Genomic DNA, 22382 nt, shown 5'->3' on the forward strand with positions numbered 1-22382 from the left:
CAGGCAGAGGCCAAGGATCTTTCGCAGTCCAAACTATGCTGTGCTTGTTCACCTTGATGGACATGTGGCCTGGGAAAGAAGGTTGAAAGGATGATTGACTGGTTAAGATGAAATTTCAACACCACCTTAGGCTAGAACTTAGGATGGGTATGCAGGACCACATTATCATGATGAAACCTGGTATAAGGTGAATAAGTCACTAGAGCTTGGAGCTCACTGACCTTACATACTGAAGTGATTGCCACCAAAAATACAAACTTCCAGGTCATGTACTCTAGGTCACAAGAGTGCAGTAACTTGAAGAGAGCTTTCATCAGCAGGGCCAGTACCATGTTGAGGTCCCAAGGCACAAGAGGCGGCCTGAAGGGAATCTTCCACTGAAGCAGGACCCCTCATGAATCATGTGAACTAAAGGTTTTACAGAGATGGGTTTTCCTTCTACATGATGGTGACAAGTACCAACTGCACAAAGGTGAATCCTTACTGATCTGGTTTTAAGACTAGATTCAGAAAGATATACAAGGTATTCAAGCAGTTTTTGTGTGGAGCAGGAGTAAATATCTAGGGACATTTGCTCACACCATAGGGCAAACATTTTCCATTTAAATCCGTAGGACTTCCTAGTGAAATCCTTTCTTGAAGCTAACGGAACTCGAGACACATACTCAGATAGATCAAGGGGTTACAAGGTCAACATTGCAACATCCAGGTCGTGAGTGCTAGGTACTTGATGTTTGGATGGTGCAACTGCCATGATCCTGAGTAATGAGGCCTGGGGAAGTTCCCAGCCTGATTGGTTCTTTGACGGACATCTCCCTAAGAAATGGGAACAAAATCTCGGCTAAAAGGGGATGTGAGGGAGTGTACAGAAAACTCCCTCAGGCTACCTTAAAAGATCGGGCACAGTTGTCTCGCCTGGACCTCCTTATGGTTGAGACCCACAGGGAATCCTGGGTGAAGGGAGGAGCCTTTCATCAGAATATATGACTTCAGGGCCTAGAAAGCTAAAGTGGGCCCCAGGGCACAGACATGTATAAGAAGACCTGCTACGTTTAAGGTTTGAGAGTGACATTAAGACCTGCTTTCTTTAAGACTGGGACTTGCCTGAAGTCAAGATGAGCTGCCTAAATTATTTGTTTTGCTTTGCACTGCACTGCATTAATTGTGAGAGACTTGAACTCCAAGGTGAGTTGTCTGATTCATTTGCTTTTCTCAATTTCACTGTAAATAAACTGCACTTAAGGAACAGCCAGAGTCTGCCTCCTTTTTCCTCTGGCAGTTCCCAAGCCGCTTCTGCTCGAGTTACCACAGGGGCTATAAGGTACATAATCTCCTGATCTTCTTTCAGCTTCACGAGTCTTTGACATGAGTATCAAAGGATACATATAAGGCATCTGAGGCTAGTTTGCCCTGTGCCTAGTTACGGAATAAAAGAGCTGACCCTTTCTGTTCAGAGGAGACGCAAACAGATGCCACCACTGGCAGAAAATCTGTCTTGCTCCCCCCCCTTGGTCCAGGGATCACTCGTGTGGGGTCCAGGATTCATCTCAATCAATCCATGAGGACATTTCCACACCTGCCAAGTATGTAGCTCTTAGAACTATCCCTTGAGAGATGGCCCAGCCCCACAACTGATATGATCCCATGCCTCCCTGTTTGTTGATTAATACATCATAACCTGTCTGTTTAGATTAGGACCACTTTTGTTAGCTGACAGATCTCTGAAAGCTTTTAGCACATACCCAGTTGCCCTCAGTTCCAGGAAGTTTATTTGATAACTTCGTTCCTGAGCAGATCAAAAATCATGAGTACAGATACCCTCTACATGAGCTTCTCATTTCAAATTGGATGTATCTATGGTAAGAATAATTTGGACCAGAGACATTTGAAAGGGTGCATATTTGGTCAGATTGGAATTGTCCTACTTCCAGGACAGGAAGTCCCTGAAGGTTGCGTGATATGGATGCTGTCTCACAGATACTGAGTAGCCTGTAGCCCCTGAGATCTGAGGGTCCACTGTGATCTCTGCATGTGGAGACATGCCAAGGGAGTGGACATGTATGGTGGATGCCATAAAGCACAACATCCTCAACATGTCCCATACTGATGTCTGCTGACTCATTTGAATTATTTTTTATATTTCAGGATTTATTGTGGAGAATAACATCGTATGATAATATGGAAACGAATAAAACAGATCCATATTTCAATAAACTGATGAACAGAATCACTTGTCTGATGTCAATGACCACTAGAGTCTCAAAGCTCAAGCTACGCTATTGTGTATGAAATACAACAGAACCAGTAACAACATTTAAATCCCAGTCCTCAGAAAAGCACAGCATACAACTTACAATATTAGATATAGTGAATGAATACAGAACAGACCATAATAATTAGGAAACAATATAATATTTAATTTCCACAGTAGAGATTTCCCCCTTTTTCCCTAGCACCCCCTCATCCCAACCCTGCCCTTCCATCCCCCAAAAGCTATTCACTATCCATCATATTTTCCAAAGATGCTCTCGGGAGCTATACCGTCTCCTTCCAAATAATATAGTGATGCCATATTTTTTGGAATTTCCCCATATGCTTCCATTTTACAGCGGTTAGTTTATTCATGAATACACTCTAACTGTTGCAGAACTTTGTGCAATGGAGGCGTACTCGCATTCTTTCAACAACATGCTATTTCCCCTCTGGCCGCCATTATGACGTGTTAGGAAAAAAAGATAACATCCGAATCCATGCCAGAAATTGGGAAATTTAACAAGAAGAAAAGTGGATCTTTAGGTATCCTTACACCTAAAATATCAAATATAAGTTGCACTATAGAATCCCAAAGCAAAACAATCTTAGGGCAACCCCGTCAGATATACAGAAAAGTGCCTTTCATCCCACACCTGCCCTCTGGCACATATCATTAGGATATATCTTATGTAGCTTAGCAGGAGAAAGGTACCAACGAAATAGCATCTTATATCCCTGTTCCACTATCAATGCAGAGATGGAGCTCTTTTTTATATAGGCAAAACATAAATCTCACGTCTTTGCCCCCAGGTCTCGCTGTAAATTCTTCTCCCAATCTTTGATTTGAGTTGGTACCAATCCCAGATCTTTATTTAAAAGACTGTAAATTCTGGATATCCCCCGTGACACCATAGATGCCTTAGCGCAATAGCCTTCAAACAAAGATTTTCTCTTAATCAGTGCCACCCTAATATTCTTTTCAGAGAAGAAGTAATGTAATTGTAAATAGAAATAATAATCGATAGACTCCAAGTTATATGTAAGCATCACCTCATTAAAATCTTTCAGTTGTTTACCATTCCAGATATATTCAAAATTGCTACAATCCTTCTGTTCCCAACACCTAGCCAAGATTTTAAAACAACCCGGTACAAAGTCATTATTAAAGAAAATAAGGAGAACTCTAAAAATAATTCCTGTCTCCTACCAAACTACTCTTCCACTTATCCCAAATCCTCGGAGTGAGAGCTACAGTGGGGGGGAACATAAGGAGGCAATACTCATACCTTCTCGGATAACCACATCAATCTGTCTGGAGAAATACCCCCCAGCTTTGCCCCTTCTAATTCAATCCATCTTCCCCCCCCCCCCCGCGCCAATCCAATCCAGTTTTAAGTTGAGACGCCAAGTAATACCAAAGTAAAAAAGGTACTCCCAAACCCCCCCATCACGAGACAGAAACATAACTTTACTACTAACTCATGGGGGCCTTCGTTTCCAGATACAGTGAAAAAGTTTGCACTGCCAGCCCGTGATATAGACATCTGGGGCAAAGACTGACAAAGTCTAGAACAGATAGCTAATTATCGGCAGGACAATTTTTATAGCTGAAATTCTACCTAGCCATGATAAATCACTCCATCCCATCTCTGCAAAACCTCCATAACCTTCTCTCAAACCCCATCATAGTTAAGGGAAAAAAACAAGTATCTAAATTGGCTGCCAGTTTCACCCCAAGGTACTTCACTGCTGATGCTACAATTCTGAAGGGGAATTGCTTCCAAATATCCTCTTCCTTGGCCAAAGTTAGAGAAATATTCAATACTTCAGACTTTTCTCCATTTAGCTTATACTCACCTCTACTAAAGCGCCCACAGAGGTCTCTGGGGAAGCCACAGTAAAGAGAACATCATCCGCAAATAGTGAGAGCTTATATTCTTGGTCCCCTACGCATACCTCTTGGATATCCCTGCATTTCCCAATTATGGCCGCCACTGGCTGTAAGTAAAGCGCAAAAAGTAGCGGGAAGAGAGGGCACCCCTGTCTCATTCATTTTTAAATAGGAAGGGCCCTCGAATAGCCCCCATTTACCTTTATTTATGCAAGTACTGGGACAACTATACAGCTTCCTACCCATACAGAGAAATTATCCCCCAAGCCCATCTAAAACTGAAAATAAATAATCCCAAGTCACAATATGTCCGGGCCCACCATATTAAATTGATCACCCTGCTCACATTTGTCTGCAGTGAGATGGCCCGGCACAAAGCCTGTTTGATCAAGATGAATCAACGCAGTTGCCACCCCGCCCAGCCGGTGGGCTAAAATCTTCGCCAAATTTTTTAAATCTAGGTTGATAAGAGAAATGGGCCTATAAGAGCCACACAAGGTTGTCTCTCTCCCAGGTTTTGCCAGCACTATTATACCTGCTCAGTTAATGTCTGGCGAAAAAATGCCATCTGCTAGCAAATAACTGAATGCTGCTGTAAGGGGACCCACTATCACCGATAGTGGGTCCCCTTACAGCAGAGAACCGATCAATGCCAGGCGACTTACCTAGCTTCAACTCTTTAATCACCTGGGATACTTTAAACTCTGAAATTTCCTTATTTAGTTTATCTTGTTTTTGAACCACCTTGGGCAAAGTGATCCAAGCTAGATATTCATCTATATTGTCCTGATCAATATGTTTATATTTAGAATATAATTCCTGATAAAACTGGGAAAAGTGGGCCCTTATATCTGGACTGTCAGATTCCATCACCCCATTCCTATCCTTAATTTTGAGGATCTGATTTTGCATTGCCCTAGTACAAAGCCGCTACGCCAGAAGTCTGCTGGCCTTGTTACCTCCCTTCAAAAAAACAGCTGTTTAAACTTATCTAGTTGATGGACCCCCACATCGAGGTCCCTCAAATCAGCCCTTAATTTCTCCAACTGGACCCCAATCCGTGAATCAGCCCTCCTTTTGTGGCAAATTTCCATTTTCCCAATTTGTTCCAATACCACCATTCTCTGCTTCTTCCTTTCCTTTTTTAAAAAGAAGGCTCTAGCTATAAGTTTCCCCTTTGTCACTGTTTTAAAGCAGTCCCAAAAGGTGCCCACCGACACTTCCCCATTATCATTTTAATCCAAATAGATCTTCATTTCGCAACTCAGCTGCTCACAAAATTTGGTATTCTCTAATAGGCTCTTGTTCAGCCTCCAAAACGTTTATCTCGATTGTGCCCCAGACCCCTTAATAGACAGCCATATAGGTGCATGGTCTAACTACGTGATTGGTTTGCTATCCGTCTTCCCCACCCTATTTATCAGATCTTTGGAAATCAGAAAAAAATCTATCCGGAAATAAACCTTGTGTACCTTGGAGAAAAATGTATAATTCTTCTCAGATGGATGGAAAAGACGCCAGACATCTATCAAGTCCCACTCTGCTATAAGCTGTTTCAATCCCTTCCTTTGTGACCTAGAGACTCCCCCACCCCCCGCACCGTTGTCTAAGAAGGGATATCTTGTAATGTTAAAATCCCCCCCCCCGCCCCATTATAACAGACCCTCTGCCCATTGCTGAAGGATGCAGGAAAGTCCCAGGAGAAACTGTCCCTGACAGTATTTGGACTATATATATATATATATATATATATATATATTTACTAATGTGTAGATAGAGTTATTCAACTTAACTTTTATTATGATATATCTGCCCTCCAAGTCTTTCACCAAAGAAATCACATCTGCTGCCATATGTTTGGAAAAAGGGATACCCACCCCACTATATTTGTTAGCAGCTGTTGCTGAATCGAAAAACTGAAGTGAAAACTGATTAGACAACATTAACCATTCATATTTTTTCCTCAAATGGGTTTCTTGACAAAACAGAATGTCGACCTTTATAATAGAGGCATCATGTAATAACGTTTTTCATTTAGTATAGCTATTTAGGCCCTTAACATTGCAAGACAATATCTTAAGTGTTTCCATTATCTTGTCCCACAGGTAAATCTCCTCCCCAGCCTCCTAGCAATGAAGCCCCACCACCATATGAACATCAATTATAAAGCCACCTATCCAACAAGCCCCCAACAGTACACAATCTAAACCCAGGACGCTCAAATTCACTTACCCCCCCTCCTGAGACTCCATCCTCCCACTCTCCCTCCCTTCCCCCCAGCTCGCTCCCTCCTCCATCATGAGTAACAATGACACCGGCAGGTCATGGCTGCCCCCAGACCTCTCACCAACTCTATACTTATAAAGAGCAAAGAACATCCTCACCTAGCTCAATTACTGTCATGAAAAATACCACCGAACAGGGGTGTCCAACAGAAACTCAGTTAACAGATAAACACATGAAGCTTGCAAAGTTAAACTCTAGTATTAGCCAGTTTTCTCTCACTCATAGCTAAAATATTGGATTAGAGCAGTTTTCAAGTAGCAGAGACACTAGAATAAGTCGCTCTCTTGGAATGCCTCCGCAGCCATTTTCCTCCATACTACACTCTTTGCCACCTGAAGTTCAAGTCTCTCCCAGGATTAGAAGAAATCACCTTTGTGTTGCTATCTCCAGCCTTCATCAGACAAGCAGCTTGAAGGTCTTCTGTGCCTCTTCTAAATGCTTCATGCATGTCATGCCATTGATGGTGAATTGTAATCCAAAAAGGGAAAAGCCATTTATAGCGATGATTTCCATTTCTGAACACCTGGAGAACTCTCCAAAATTCCCTTCTTTTCTTTATCATGAGTGGTGAAAGATCTTGAAACACTTCCATCCTATATCTGTGCCATTGAACATCTTTGAGCTTTCGCGCCTGATTCAGCCCCTTCTCTTTTACCACAAAATAGAAGCAGGCCATGATATTCCTAGGCACGTTGCTTCTGGGAGCTAGAGATGTGTGTGCTCTGTCCAATATCCCCCTCTGTCAGCAGGGTTCAAGAATAAAGTACAAATCTCTGAGACTACCTGGGAACAATCAGAAAAAACAGCATCTTCAGGAACCACCCTGAAGCTCAAGTTCCCTCTCTGAGACCTGTTTTCCAGGTCTTCCACCCATTCATTCAGCTGAACATTTTCAGTTTGCATTTCTTGCATACTTGCTGGGTATTGTGCCATTCACTTTCCTGATCTTCCTGCTATGCTCAACAACATCGACACTATTCTCTAGGTCAGCACACTCATGGCATAGTTCTCCTACAATACACTTTATTTCTTGTTTTAATACACCCATATCTGCCCTCAGTTCTCCAAACCATTTCTGAAAATCCTCCCAAGACAATGGCGGAAAGAGCTGCTTTATTGTCTCACTGAGTTCTGCAGTGCTGAGTTCAGCACAGCATGCGCTGGTGCCATTTTCTTCCTCCACCTTCTCCAGCAGATCACCTGTCTTCACCACAGCAGTTTCGTAGAATTGCTTTAAGTCAACTGATTTTTGACATTAGTGCACCTTCTATACAGCAGGAGACCACCACTAAGCAGCCAGAGAGGCTTGATTGCCAAGCTAGATGAGGGATTATAAAAGTCGGGAGCTCTGTCTTTAAGCCGCCATCTAGTCACGTGACGACACTTCCTCTATTTGAATTCTTTCTAATGTGGATGTCAATGTGATAGCCCTTTCTTTTAGAAGAAAGGCTTTTGTCTGAGTTAAGTCCTGCAGAGCTCCGATAAACTCCAATTGAGGTGACGGGTTCAAGTGGGATTTGGGATAATTGAGAATGAACTTTAGTAACTCAAACACCCAGACAGTCTTGCACAGCGATTCTGAGCACCTGCCTGTGATGTGCTTTTGAGCAGCCAATCATCCAAATATGGATATACAAACACCCGCAGCTTGAGAAGGTGCACCATCATATTAAGGAATTTGATGAAGAAATGCAAAGCTGATACTAATCCAAAGGGCACTATGCGATACTAGAGGTGATGGTTCCCCACCACGATTCTGAGATATTTCCTGTAATGGGGGAATATCTCTCTATGCATTCTTGGACATAAACATGCTTGAGTTCGAAAGAGCATAACTACTCCCCTTTTTGAAGAAAGTGAATTAAGGTGCCCAATGAAAGCACCTAGGCTCATAGGTCTAGGTTGGGATGATGTTGTCCTTTTTTCTTTGGAATCAGGAAATACTTGGAGTAAAATCTCTGCTCTATTTCCCCCTGGGGGAATGGGTTCAACCATTCTAGTCTCTAAGAGAGAGAGGAGAGCTCCTTTTGAAGTAGTTCCTGATATGGAGAGTGACTGGAAGCTGATTTGGCGGGCTTCCCCACTGTATAATTTGCACCCTCTTATAATGCTAAGAACTCACTGGTCCAAAGTTACACTGGTCCAATGATTTACAAAGAAACTCTGTCTGGCTCCGACTGGAAGATACTGGGATGCAGACTATGGGCTCCAAGATCCAGTAAAAATCCTATCCTGGGAGTTGACTGGGATGCTATGTCTTAGGGGCCCGCTGCTGCCTCAAAGCATGTGGTGCCTGTTGTGCTTGGGACTGAGGGGGTGGAGGATGGTGCTGCCTTGTGTATAAAAACTGCCTTCTCCTCTGTCCTGGTCTCAGGTATCTCTTGGAAGTGGAGGATGGGTCTGGAGCAGTAGTGGAGAGTGCTACAGCATTGCACAATATTCACAGATCTGTGCCACTGCAGCTTTCACCTCATCTCTGAAGCGATTTTCTCCAGTATAAACAAGTCCTTCCTGGACCTCAGACTGGAGGTCCGAGGCCCACAGCCAGGTGAATTTGCAGGCATCAATCCCCAAGGTAGAGAATCTCGATGCCATCTTGAAAATATTAAAGGTCAATGGGACCTTTAATATTTTCACTCCGGTCCCTTGTTCACTAGGGACTGGAGTGCATCTTTCTGCTTCTGATAAAACTGCTCAACTATTCCCTACATCTGCTGCAGCAGGTCCTGCACATACTGGCCCAGGAAGAACTGGTAAGGGACCACACAGGTTTTCAACATAGCTCCCTGAAAAAGGCTTCTTACCCAAGTATCCAAGGTCTGAGACTCCTTTCATTTCATTTATTAAAACTTAATATCCTGCCTATTGAAACATGTTAACCAGGTGGCTTGCAATAAAAGCATGCACATAATCAAATATAATATACAAACAAACAAAAAGATACATTTACAACACATGCTGGTTAGTGACTCTGCAATGCATACTAAAAATATTAATTATAAGCTGGATTTAAAAAAAACAAACAAAAAACAGTCTTTACTGTTTTCCTGAATTTCAGATAGGTTCTGCATGGAAATTGGGGGGGGGGGGGCTAAACAATTATTCAAATCAGTAAGATGGAATGAAGTTTTGATATTTATGAAATTTGTGATCTGGATGTCATCAGCATATAAAGATGGTCTGAAGCCACAGTCTTGAATAAGAGTGGCCAAAGGAGACAGAAAAAGATTAAAGAGGAGTGGTGAAAGAATGGAACCTTGAGGAACATCAAATGGTAGTGGCATGGGTTCAGAGAGCTATTGTGCCCATTCTATCTGAAAAGACCAAGCAGATAGATATGAATTAAACCAATAGGGGGGCACACATGGATGCAGGCTAAGGAGGCAAACGCGATCTCCAGAGCTCCGTGTTCCCTTCCAACTTAATTTATTTTGGTTGATGAGTTTTATTTTTCTCTCTCAAAATCTGGACACAGTTTTCAATAATCCATATAGGTGTTACATGGATACATTTATTTCCAGAAAACAGAAGATAACACTACAAAAAACCAGGAAAACCATAACTGACAAAGTGAAAATAGGAGACGCCAGCAGATAGAAAGAGAAAGAACATCTAGTACTCATGTCAGAGGAAGTTGCTAAACATCTCACTAAATGTATGATGGCAGTTTTAGAGGATAAACTGGCTAAATTCCAATCCAAAATGGAAAAACGTAATGAGACAGTAGCCATGTATAATCACTGAATTGCTGCAAATGAAAATAAGCTCGAGGAGCCCAAAGGTGCATTGGCGATCATGCTGTGTCAGCTTCAAAGAAAAACAAACAATTAGAAGAACGTATTAATAACCAATAGAACAGAAGTCGATGCAACAATATCAGACTGATTGGTATTCCTGAGTCACAGATCGGGAGTTACAACATCTATGTGAGTACACTATTCCAGAGAAGTTAGGATGGTCATCCGAGAAGCTACCACTGCAGTTTGAGAGAATACACAGATTGGATTTATATCTTGATAAAGGGAAACCTAAACAAGTTATAGCAAGAATACTGAATTAAGCAGATAAAATTAAGCTTTTTCAAGCATATCGCTCGATGAAAATCTTGGAAAGTAAGAATTATAAAATTTACTTTGAGGATTTTTCTGCTCAAGTAGCCGCAAAACGGTGGGCAATCATACCATACTGCACTAAACTTTTTCAGAAGGGAATAAAATTCAATTTGCAATACCCGGCATGCCTACATGTGTACCACAATGGGAAGAATAAGCTACCTATCACCGCGGAAGAAGTGAAACAGTATGTGAGCATGAGCATAATCATAATGGATGATTAATGGCCGTTTGGAAGTATATTTGGCTTTGAATTGGAACAAAACTATACTTTTGGAAACCTAGTTTGTTCATTTTGTTGCTGGTTATTTTTACACTTATCATGAGTTCAAATATTTGTTGGGCAACTAAGCTGTACTTGCCTAATATGAGTGGACATGGCTAAAATCGGTTCCTGCACAAGATTTAATAAGCAGCCTACAAGTAAGGCATCTGGTTGGGATGCAGTTGTTTTGTAGAGATACGATAGTATACCACATGTGGTGGGCAGTTGTTGGTACCATTTTATTTGATTTTTCTTCTATCATTCTAATTTCCTAGTTGACAATGAATAATTGAAACGCTAGTGAATTGCATCTCTTATACCTGTATTACTAATCCTTTCAAGATAATTGAAAGAAATCCCGAGGAAACACTGTTTTTGAAGAATCTTTTACTTTATGCATCTCTATTTTGTTCCGATACCTCAAAGAACAAGGGGATGTATCACATGTTTTGGAGGACTTTACCAAGCATCTATAGATGATGGGAGCAATAATGATCGGGATTTTACATCATCGCATAACTGTAATGCCCAACACTTTATATGGATTTTGAAATATGAATATGAACTAGCGTTGAGATTGTTTTTGATGTTATCTTTGTTGAGTTGGGAAGGGACCAGAGTGTTGTGACCCATTCTAACCTTTACAACTCAGGATGGGTAAAAAAGATGCAACACTTGGGGGGGGGGGGGCAGGCTGGCGGGACCTGGGGAGAGCATAAGTGCACTGGAAATGACAGATAAATTTGTGTAGAGAAGTGCAATATGATACATATAGGTAAAAATAATCCAAATTATATGTACGCAATGCTGAGTTCCAAATTCGAAGTCACCATTCAGAAAAGGACCTTGAGCCACTGTGGATAATATATTGAAATTCTCAGCTCAGTGTGCAGCAGCAGTCAAAAAAGCAAACGGATTGTTAGGAATTATTCAGAGAGGAATGAAGAATAAAAGTGAGAATATTATAATGTCTCTGCATAGATCTATGGTGTGTCTGCACCTTAAGTACTGTGTGCAGTTCAGATTGCCTCATCTCAAAAACAATATTGCAGAATTAGAAAAAGTACAGAGGAGCACAACAAAAATGATTAAGGTAATGGAAACACTTCCTTATGAAGAAAGGGTCAACAGGTAAGGGCTCTTCAGCATGGAGAAGAGACCTAAGAGGGGATATGATACAGGTTTATAAAATTATGTATGGCAAGTTAATAGGGAGTGGTTATTTACACTTTCAAATAATCAGGCCGATACAGTACAGTGCGCGATACAGTACAGTTTTCGATGCGCTAGCTTTACCCCTTATACAGTAAGGGGTAATAGCGCGTTGAAAACGTGCGTCCAAACCCCCCCCCCGGAACTAATAGCGCCCGCAACATGCAAATGCATGTTGATAGCCCTACTAGTTATTCCCGCGTGATACAGAAAGTAAAATGTGCAGCCAAGCCGCACATTTAACTTTCAGAAATTAACGCCTGCCCAAAAGCTGGCAATTTCTGCCGGCACTGGGAAAGTATACAGAAAAGCAGAAAAAACTGCTTTTCTGTATACCCTCCGACTTAATATCATGGCGATATTAAGTCGGAGGCCCAAAAAATAAAAAAAAAAAAAAATAAAAAAAAAATTTTTTTAAATTGGCCGGCGGCCCGTGGGTCGGAAGACCGACGCTCAATTTAGCCGGCGTCCGTTTTCCAAACCCGTGGCTGTCAGAACAGACGCTGGAAAAATTGAGCGTCGGCTGTCAAACCCGCTGACAGCTGCCACTCCTGTCAAAAAGGAGGCGCTAGGGATGCGCTAGTGTCCCTAGCACCTTTTTACCACGGGCCCTAATTTGCATCTTCTTCCCCCCTGAATCGCACGCACAGGAGAGTGGCCTGCGCTCGCCCGTGACTTTTACTGAATCGGCCCAAATATTAGGACTAAGGGACATTCCAAGAAACTATTTAGTAGCAGGTTTAAAACAAGTTAAAAAAATTACTTTTTTCAGTTCTCACACAGGTAAGCCATGGAATTTGTTACCAGAAAATGCTGTCAAGGCTACTAATATAATTAAGTTTAATAAAAGGTTTTGGACATGTTTCTGGCAGACAGGTCCATTATTAGCCAAACAGACTTGGGTATCTCCACCTCTTACTTCTGGGAGTGAGAAATATGGAATGGATCTGCCAGCTACTTCCACATGAACCGAACTGGTCACTGTCGAACACAGGGTGCTGGGCTCAACGGACCACTGGTCTGACCCCACATAGCTCTTATGTTCTTATGTCTTATTTTCAAGAGAGATTTTCTACTGGCACAACATGGGTGACCCTTTTGCAAACAGGACACACAGACCTCATGAAAGCTACTCTGTGCCAGCTTCATGCCTCACTTGTAAGGCTGCACATTACAACACACAAGGGGTCCAGAGCTTGAGTTTCCTGTCCGATGGGGCAGGCCAGGGTCAAGCAGGTCACAAGGGCAATGCACTTGAGCCCCAGGGAAGGAAGGCTAGATGGTGGTTGTTACTGCTGGTGCAAAAGCGATGTTAAGGAGAAATGTCTCCGAGAAGACTTCATCAGTCCTAGGCTCAAGGGAACTTGAGCCACTTGAGCATGCTATCTGGAGAGAAGGTATTCAACTAAGCAAACTGGGACAGGCATGAGACTTAGCTAATCAGAGCAACATTACTTTACTTCAGTCTGATCATCTATTTCTTTTTAAATAAGAACATGTTATGAAATATTCTAAGAAAGTGAACTGGTTGACGCAGATACACTTACAAGGCCTCCCTCCTTTCTACATATCAAACCAAATAAGCCTGATATTTCACTTTCAATGATATCCAGCATAGTTCTCTGCTTCAACGGCGGGGGGAATGATGAAAAGATGATTTATATTCAGACAACAACCAACAAGGACTGAGTTGCACAGGCTGGATAAACATGCGCGGGAGTAGCTTGCTATGACGGTGGTTACTACCCCTAAACAATTAGCTAGATACTTCACTTAGATGCAGCTCCAGCACTGCTAACTACATTGATGGTGAGGGGGGGGGGGGGAGGGAAATAGAACAAAAAGTCACTTACAAGGGACAAGAGTAACAGATAAGTGTTGGTGGGGGGGCGGGGGGGGGAGTGAAAGCTTGCTTGGCAGACTGGATGGACTGTTTGGTCTTCTGCCGTCATTTCTATGTTTATTAAACTGTGCGGTGGTGAAAGTGGGAAAGAAAAAAATGGCTATACCATAAAAATGATGCATTTTCTCAATTTTCTCAGAAGGAAACAGTCTCGCAAAAATAGAGAAATGCAAATACTTTCACTTGAATTCAAACACATCTCTGCTTTACATAGATTACAAATATTTTTGAGTGGGCAGCCTCTCTTTTTTGAATACACGAATCATAGGGGGCCCTTAAGTCAGTATTTATAAAGAACTTATTGAGAAAAGTTTGCAGAATATGCAGGTGGTCAACTTAATTCTGCCTTGTTAACTTCCTTAGCACAAAAGCAACTAAAATAAGGAAAATAAAAATAGCAAGCACAGAAGATACCATATTTAGCACCGTTTACCTGTCACTTGTGTCTTCTGTTGCAGATTTCAGCATTTCAGCGATACGTTTCAAGTGTTGACACCACCCTGCAGGCGGTAAATCTGGAAAAGAATCATCAGGAAATAAACTTCATAGTAGCATTTCTATTGTCAGGCTGTAGGTGGCGACCTCATGCATTTTCAAGCAAACTGTGTCCTCTGCGTATTCTACAGCTGGAAAGCAGCATTAGACACTGACCAGTAAAAACGGTCCTTTTATTTTTCCATTTCCTTAACTAGCTCCCCTTCAATTCCCTAGCATCCTGGAAGCAGGGATGGTACAGAGAACCACAAATGACACCACACATTGGATCCTATTAGTCGCATATGTGTTAGGATGTTACATATAATATTATGTGTATTGCATGAACTAGTACCATCCCACTGTACAGCACAGTGTAAACTGTGTGTACATCACGAATAATGAAAATAAGTGAGAACTGTAAAAATAAATTACATGTTACAGCTGATATATTTTAGCAGAAAAATTCAATATATAAATGCACTGAAAAAATGTAAAATTAATGACTTGATTGCTACAGAGAATTACTATTTTGCCATGCATTCTTCAGAAATATTGCACAAAGAAAAGGAAGCACAGAGCAGATTGCGGATGCTTAACTTGCACAGTGGCAATTAGTACCTTTAAAATGCATGGGGCTAACCTTTCTGTATGGAGGTAACTTGCACAGAGCAGCAGTTACTACCCTAAACAACTTGTTGGGCAGAATAAATAGACCATTTGTATCTGCCATCATCTACTAATGTTACTATATTTAATCAGAAATACATGGGGTTCTTTCTTCAAACATTTAGGGGTAGATTTTCAAAGGGTTGCACGCGTAATATATGCACATAACCCCCGAAAACCTGGCTCGGCGGGACGCACGTATGTCCCGGGGCTTTAAAAAATGGGCAGGCCGGGGGTGGGGCGGCGGTCCGGGGGCATGGCGGTCGTCTGGGGGCGGTCCCGAGTGCTCCGGCACAGCGGCATGTGCCAGGGCATGCTGCGCCAGCACGCACAAGTTACTCAGGCAGGTGTAACTCCTGAAAAAAGATAGAGGGGTTTAGTTAGGGCTGGGGGAGTGGGTTGGATAGGGTAAGGGAGGGAAAGGTGGGGGGGGAATGAAAAAAGGTTCCCTCCAAGGCCGTTCCGATTTCAGAGCGGCCTCGGAGGGAACGGGGGAAAGCCATCGGGGCTCCCCTTGGGCTTGGCACTCGCAAGGTGCACAAGTGTGCACCCACTTGCGCGCGCCGACCCCGGATTTTATAACATGCGCGCGTGGCAGCGCATGTTATAAAATCGGGTGTACATTTGTGCGCGCCGGGTAGTGCGCACAAATGTACCCCGCGCGCAACATTTAAAATCTGCCCCTTAAGAAATATCAATTCTGGCTATGCATGTTTACTGAAGGGCACCACTCAATATATATATATATATATATATATATATATATATATATATATATGCACATATATCCTCAAGTATTAAGCTGGTCTTGTACTTGTGACAGCAGACACTGGTTTATTCCATTAGGAAACATCCTTTCGCCCTCTAGAAAAACCCAATGACACCAAGCTTTGCTGCTCAGAATGCAAAGGGAGGAATGTTGGAAGAGATTTATTTTCTTGTATAACCTCAGATCTCATAACTTGTTGAAATGAAATATGAGGACACTTTTCTTGCTGGATGGAACTAATACACTTGATACCCTTGAGAAGCAGGGCATTGCATGCACAGCTTGTTAACATAAGAGCAAAGTAACATGAGAGAGGAGGTGGGGGTAGGGAGGGAGCTCCCTGTCCTTGGGCTTGATTTGTATGACCACAAGAAACACACTGAAACATGTCTAATAAGACATTTGGGTATAAGTTTCCAGTCTTTTTAAATGAGCGTGAGAGGCTGAAGTCTAAAGCAAAGTACCAACTGATAAAATAGTATGCAAATCTGTGGTTGATGCAAGGATATGCCAGATGCTTGTATGAAATTTGCTGTAGTACCCATTGATTCCAGTCTTTGTCCATGGGTTATCTATGACTGATTATATTTATAGTTTAATTTATATTCCGCTATTACAATATCAGCTCAAAGTGGATTACAACATCCTTAATATAAAAAAAAAAAAATGAGCACAATATTACCAAATAAAGATTATAAAATACAACAATCTAAGTAACACAATGTTACAATCTAAGAATAAATATTATAGGCTTCTTACAAACCTTTAGAGCAGGGCTGGCCAACTCCAGCCCTCAAGAGCCACAAAGGCTAGGTTTTCGGGAGATTATCCACAATGAATATGCATGAGATAGATTTGAATGCACGGTCTCCATTGTATGCAAATCTATCTCATGCATTATTCATTGTGGATTCCGTGAAAACCTGGCCTGTTTGTGGCTCTCAAGGACCTGCTTTAGAGTTTAGGATGTCTCTGGTTAAAAGGAGTGAACACGGTGTGTCAGGCAAGGACCATTTAAACCATTCTGACCTCATTCCACTACTATTCTTAAACAATCCCCCGTAAGACCATACTAATTTATTACAAATCAGAATCACTTATATTTATTTGGTGCCCTACCTCGAACACTTTACAAGGAACAACAGAATACCATGCGAGCAAAGTAAACTAGGGAACTATATAGCAATAGTGAAAGGAACCAGAAGAGCATTAAAGGGCAGAGATAAATTAAAGGAAAGCTAATCTGAAGAGGTAGGTTGGAAAAACACAGGATGGTGAAGCAGTTAGCATGGGAAAAGCATGAAAGCAGGATGATGCTTGCCTTATGCAGACAAATGTTCACAAGCATATACATTTATTTTTAGCCTTGTTTCCTAGAGGAAAACTGGCCTTATAAGATCATCATGTCTCTGTGCTGCTGTGTGTCTGAACGCCCAAGTAAGCATGGCCACTCCCAATAACATCTGAACTGTCCATCCAATTTCATTTTAATCTCTGCCACACACACACACAGGGCAATTTTCAAAATCTAATTACCCGGGAAAATTACTCAGTAAAAGGCCTTTATGAAAACTGCCCACCCTCCACATGGCTACACAAGTATTCATTGCTATTCTACAGTGCCTGAACTTTTAATTGCATGATGTGGAGGCGAGATTAGGTCAGAGGAGGCAACAAGAATCATAGTTTTACATTTTCAAAACTATGTATACTGTTTTGAAGGGAAAAAAATGGCTGCAGATAAAGCAGAAGCAAGATTCTGAAGGTATTTTTGCATTGAGCAATTTTCAAAGGAAAAGTATGCTTGTAACATTCCCTTTTCAGAACTGGTGCAAAGCCCACAGGTAAAGTACTCGCAGACTTTGCACCTACCCCTCAGCCTTTTGAAAATTGCCCAATAATAATATTATTACTATTTAATTTGATTAACCGCTGAGTCATACAGTATTGTCAAAGCAGCTTAGAGTACCCAGTGACCCCCCCCCGGCTCACACCTTTCACCTTAGAATCCCTTTTGTTTCCTATTGGGAAAAATGCCAGGTCAGTGCAATTTTAGGAAGATCAGAGCACAGCACATTGTGATGTCATTTTTAAAGCCTTCCTGCACAGGTGATTAGCCTCAATAGGGGCATAGCCAGATTTGAATTTTTGAGCGGACCCAAGGTTAATATGGAGAGGGGCACTGTGCTAGACCCCCCCCCACCCTGCCCCATCCTATGTGGGTCTCATGGCAGGGACTACAAAACCCTTTTAATTTCTGAGAACATACTCTATGGTCTGTCTTTTCATTGTCTTTGCCCTGGCTGTCTCTCACTATCCTGCTGTCCTCACTATTCTGCTGTTATATGTAAGGGCTCCGCCCAAAAGTTTTTGTTATTTGTGAACCGATGCGATGTGCAAACGAACATCGGTATAAAAGAGACTTTAAATAAATAAATAAAATAAATAAAATAAATATCCCTCTGTGTTTATGGCATCTGCTTTATGCAAGTGTTAATCTCTCAAGCTGCTATACAGCAATTATGTAAACAGGCTTCCAAACACCCCAGATACTCCTGGACTTTTAAGGTGCTAAGAGGAGGGGGAATAATTACCTGTCAAAAATAAACAGAAAGGCTTTGATGGCCTCAAATCTTTACAGATCTAGCCCACAGGCAGTCTTGTTTCCCTGTTCAAGTTGGCATTTTTAAAGGTGCAGGGAATCATGGATTGGCAGTGTCTCCAGTGCCTCATGGCCCTTTAATTGATATGCCTTTAAGGACCGACTCAGATGTGATATCATCCTGCTGCTAGGGGAGAGGGTACAGTCTGCCCAGGCCTCATTGTAACTACCTGCCTGAGTTATAACTAGATATATTTCGACACCCTCTCAAAAAAACATAAACCTTGACACTGGAGTCCCCCCAAGGCTCCGCACTATTGGCGACACTCTTCAACATCTATCTTCTCCCAATATGCCACTTCCTCTCAAACCTTAAACTGACTCACTTCTTATATGCTGATGACATCCAAATACTTATCCCAATACAAAACTCTCTGGAAGACACCTACAAAAAAACCAGCCAACTACCTCACCAAAATAAAGCAACTACTAACCAACATGAGACTTATCCTAAACATTGTTAAGACAGAAATAATCATGCTGGATAGAAAGAACAACCCTACGCACATTCCACCACTCAACATAATGAATCAAAATACAGCAATCCCCCCGTCACCCATGCCTGCAACGTAGGAGACATAATTGACAAAGCACTATCCTTCAAGAACCACATCTCCACAAAAATCAAAGACGGATATCAAACTCCTAACCCTACATCTAAAACCTTTCCTTTCCTCCAACAACTTCAGAACAGTCCTCCAACTACTCATCTTCTCCAACCTGGATTACTGCAACTCCCTGCTATTCAACTTACCTCTCACCACCATTCGACTTCTACAAATCCTTCAAAATACAGCCGCCAGAATACTCACAGGAACGAAAAAATATGGTCACATTACTCCAACTCTCATTTCACTACACTGGCTCCCAATAAAATACAGGATAGACTACAAAATACTGTCCATAATTCATAAAATAATATATGAAAAACAAATTGGCTAAGTGCATCCATAAAACTCCACTCACTAAACCGAAATCTCTGTTCAGCTAACATAGGCCTACTAAAAATTCCACCTGCGCGTCACAAATTTACCTCAACTCGAAAGAGAGCCATATCTCTAGGAAGCCCCGAACTATGGAACTCCCTCCCAACCGAACTGAGAGCACAACAACATTTAAAAATATTCAAAAATGAACTAAAAACTTGGATGTTCACCAAAGCCTACCAAAACACCCTATGACTCTATGCTACAACTTCCCTCCCTACCAGCCTATATAAACATGCAGAATCAATCCAAAACAAGTAACTTAACCTGTACAATTTATCAACCAAACTATGTTTTAACGACTAAGATAACTTTATTAACAAGCCTATGAATTTTTGTACACTCTGTTAAACATCAAAACTTTGTAAACCGTTGTGATGGCAAAACCGAACGACGGTATATAAAACTCAGTAAATAATTAAATAAATACATACATACATATAATTTTCTGTACCAAAACTTCTCTAGTTGCTGTGTTAATATCCACATGAATATGTACAAAGAAAGGAGGTCAATACGGAGAGACTGGGTATCTGGCTAAAATTAGCCAGCTAACTTATACCACATATTCAGCAGCATGGATATACTGCTGACAATATACCCAGATATCAGGAAGTTGGTCAGATAAATTTATCTGGCTAATTTTAGACCTGCTTTCAGGCAAGCCTAAAGTTAGCCACCTATCCTAGACCGGATTACGCTGAATATCGGCATTTATCCAGCTAAATTAGTAGAATAAATGACACCGTCCCCGGAATGCCTAACTACTTAGCTGGATTAACTCGGAGGTGTTCAGCATGGCAACGTTTCCAAATCTTGGCATTTATTTGGCCAAGTCCAAACTTACCCAGACAAATCGTGCTAATATGGACCTCAAGGTTGATAAAAAAAAAAAAAAAAGGTTGTAGGTGATTACTTTTTGTTGAACTAAGTCAATACATCTATGACTAATTTTACAGACCTATGCTCCCTTCACCAGGTCAGTAAGAAAACTACTCAAGGAGGAAACTAGGCATCATGAAATGTTCACACATCTCCTTGTTAAATTATTTAACAAGGAATTACCTCATATAACATGATATTACAGGGTGTTTTTGTTCAGGTGCATTTTTCCCTATATCTCAGCCAGTGAGCATGTGTTATTTGTCAACACTTTTATATGGTCTAACTCAACAGCATTACTGTGCAGGCAATGAGCAAACTCCAAGCTATGCATTACATCTAAGCTTCCATATGAAGATAACACAGCAAGCTCTGATTCAGCACAACATGTTTACTTTTCTATACTGGATTAAAACAGTGATGTCATGAATAGAAGATAGTCTGTTCCTTTGTTAAGGCACTGGGGTTATGGGGGAGCAGTTTAATTGTTACATACCAAAATTAAAACATGATTTATTTATTTATTTATTTATGGTTTTTATATACCGGAGTTCCTGTATACAATACATATCACTCCGGTTCACAATTAACAGTAATAACTACTGCCGGGTGGCAGTTTACATGGAACAAATCTTGGAACAGAAAACAGAAAAATTTGGTCTAAGTAAAAAGAAAAAAAAACAAACTAGCTGGTTCAACTATAAACATATAAATAAGGCAATTTATAATCTTGGATAAATAAAGCATAAGGATAAATACATTAGAACAAAAGGACAGGGATTGTTTAGTTTTGGATCTTAGCTCTCTGGGAATGCTTGCAGGAAGAGCAAAGTCTTTAGTTTTGCCTTAAAAGTAGAATGGCACGGCTCAAGGCGGAGGTCTGGTGGAAGGGAATTCCAGAGGGACGGGCCCGCCGTTGATAGAGCGCGTTTTCTCAGGGAGGATTTTGCGGGTTGGGTAATCAATCTGTTTTGGTATGCTCTTCTAGTTGGTTTATCGGAAGTATGTAGTTGCAGCTTGAAGGTTAAGTTGAGTGGGGATATGCTATGAAGGGCCTTATGCATCATCATGCTGCTTTTGAACTGTATCCTGTATTTAATGGGAAGCCAATGAAGGTGCTGGAGGATCGGGGTGATGTGGTCTTTTTTTTTTGGCGTTGGTGAGAATTCTTGCTGTGGCATTTAGTACCATCTGGAGGGGTTTGGTGGAGCAGGCGGGAAGTCCCAGCAGAAGCAAATTACAATAGTCTAGTTTCGGGAGAATGATGGCTTGGAGCACTGTGCGGAAATCTCTGTAGCGAAGAAGTGGCTTTAGTTTCTTTAAGACTTGTAATTTAAAGAAGCATTCTTTAGTGGTATTGTTGATGAATTTATTGGGACAAGAAAATTAGGCGGTTAGAAACATTTTGACAAGCCAACAGGAGATTTCATGTGTTATGATAGCAGCAGTAGATTGCATCTTCAGAAAGTTAAGAGGTGCATTGAAATCCTTTAGAATACGGTACACTGGAGTCTTGGTGAATGTGGCCTCTCAGTGCTTTTTTTTTTTTCTAGAAAGAAAGATGCTGGGACTCAGACAGGACCCAAGGTTTACATGGGTGTGCACGGGGGGAGGGAGGGGGGGGGGGAATAGGAAATTAACTTTATCATGCAAAAAATGGTCCTCAGCCTTACCTCATCTTCTCATCCTTCCCTAACTCCAGCATGCTCCCATCCCTCTCCCCTCTTTTCCCTGACCCCAGCAGTCTTCCCCTTCCCTGACCCCAGCACCTTCCCCCCCCCCCCAGCCTGATCCCAGCATTCTTCTCCATCCCCCTTCCCTGTCCTTGGCACTTCACTCCACCGCCCCTGATGACAGCACATTATCCTTCTCCCCAGCCTGATCCCAGCACGCTCCCCCTATGACCTCCCCGATTCTAGCACAGTCTTCCCCCTTTCTCAGATCAATCTCCGCAGTCTCCTCCCTCCCCCAATCCCAGCAAAGTCCCTCCACCCTAGTCTGACGACAGCAGTCTGTCT

The 22382-nt window shown here is 41.8% G+C and overlaps 1 protein-coding gene across 4 annotated transcripts in view; it reads right to left on the bottom strand.

Moving 5' to 3' along the window:
* Positions 1-22382, bottom strand: part of FANCC (FA complementation group C) — a 566530-nt gene that overhangs the window by 37495 nt on the left and 506653 nt on the right. For all 4 annotated transcript variants that reach the window (XM_029617560.1, XM_029617551.1, XM_029617542.1 and 1 more), the window contains one exon: positions 14356-14437. In XM_029617560.1, coding sequence (XP_029473420.1) covers positions 14356-14437 — 82 coding nt within the window. The remainder of the gene's footprint in view (positions 1-14355; positions 14438-22382) is intronic.

Source organism: Rhinatrema bivittatum, chromosome 1, assembly GCF_901001135.1.
Source record: "Rhinatrema bivittatum chromosome 1, aRhiBiv1.1, whole genome shotgun sequence".
NCBI classification, from domain to species: Eukaryota; Metazoa; Chordata; class Amphibia; order Gymnophiona; family Rhinatrematidae; genus Rhinatrema; species Rhinatrema bivittatum.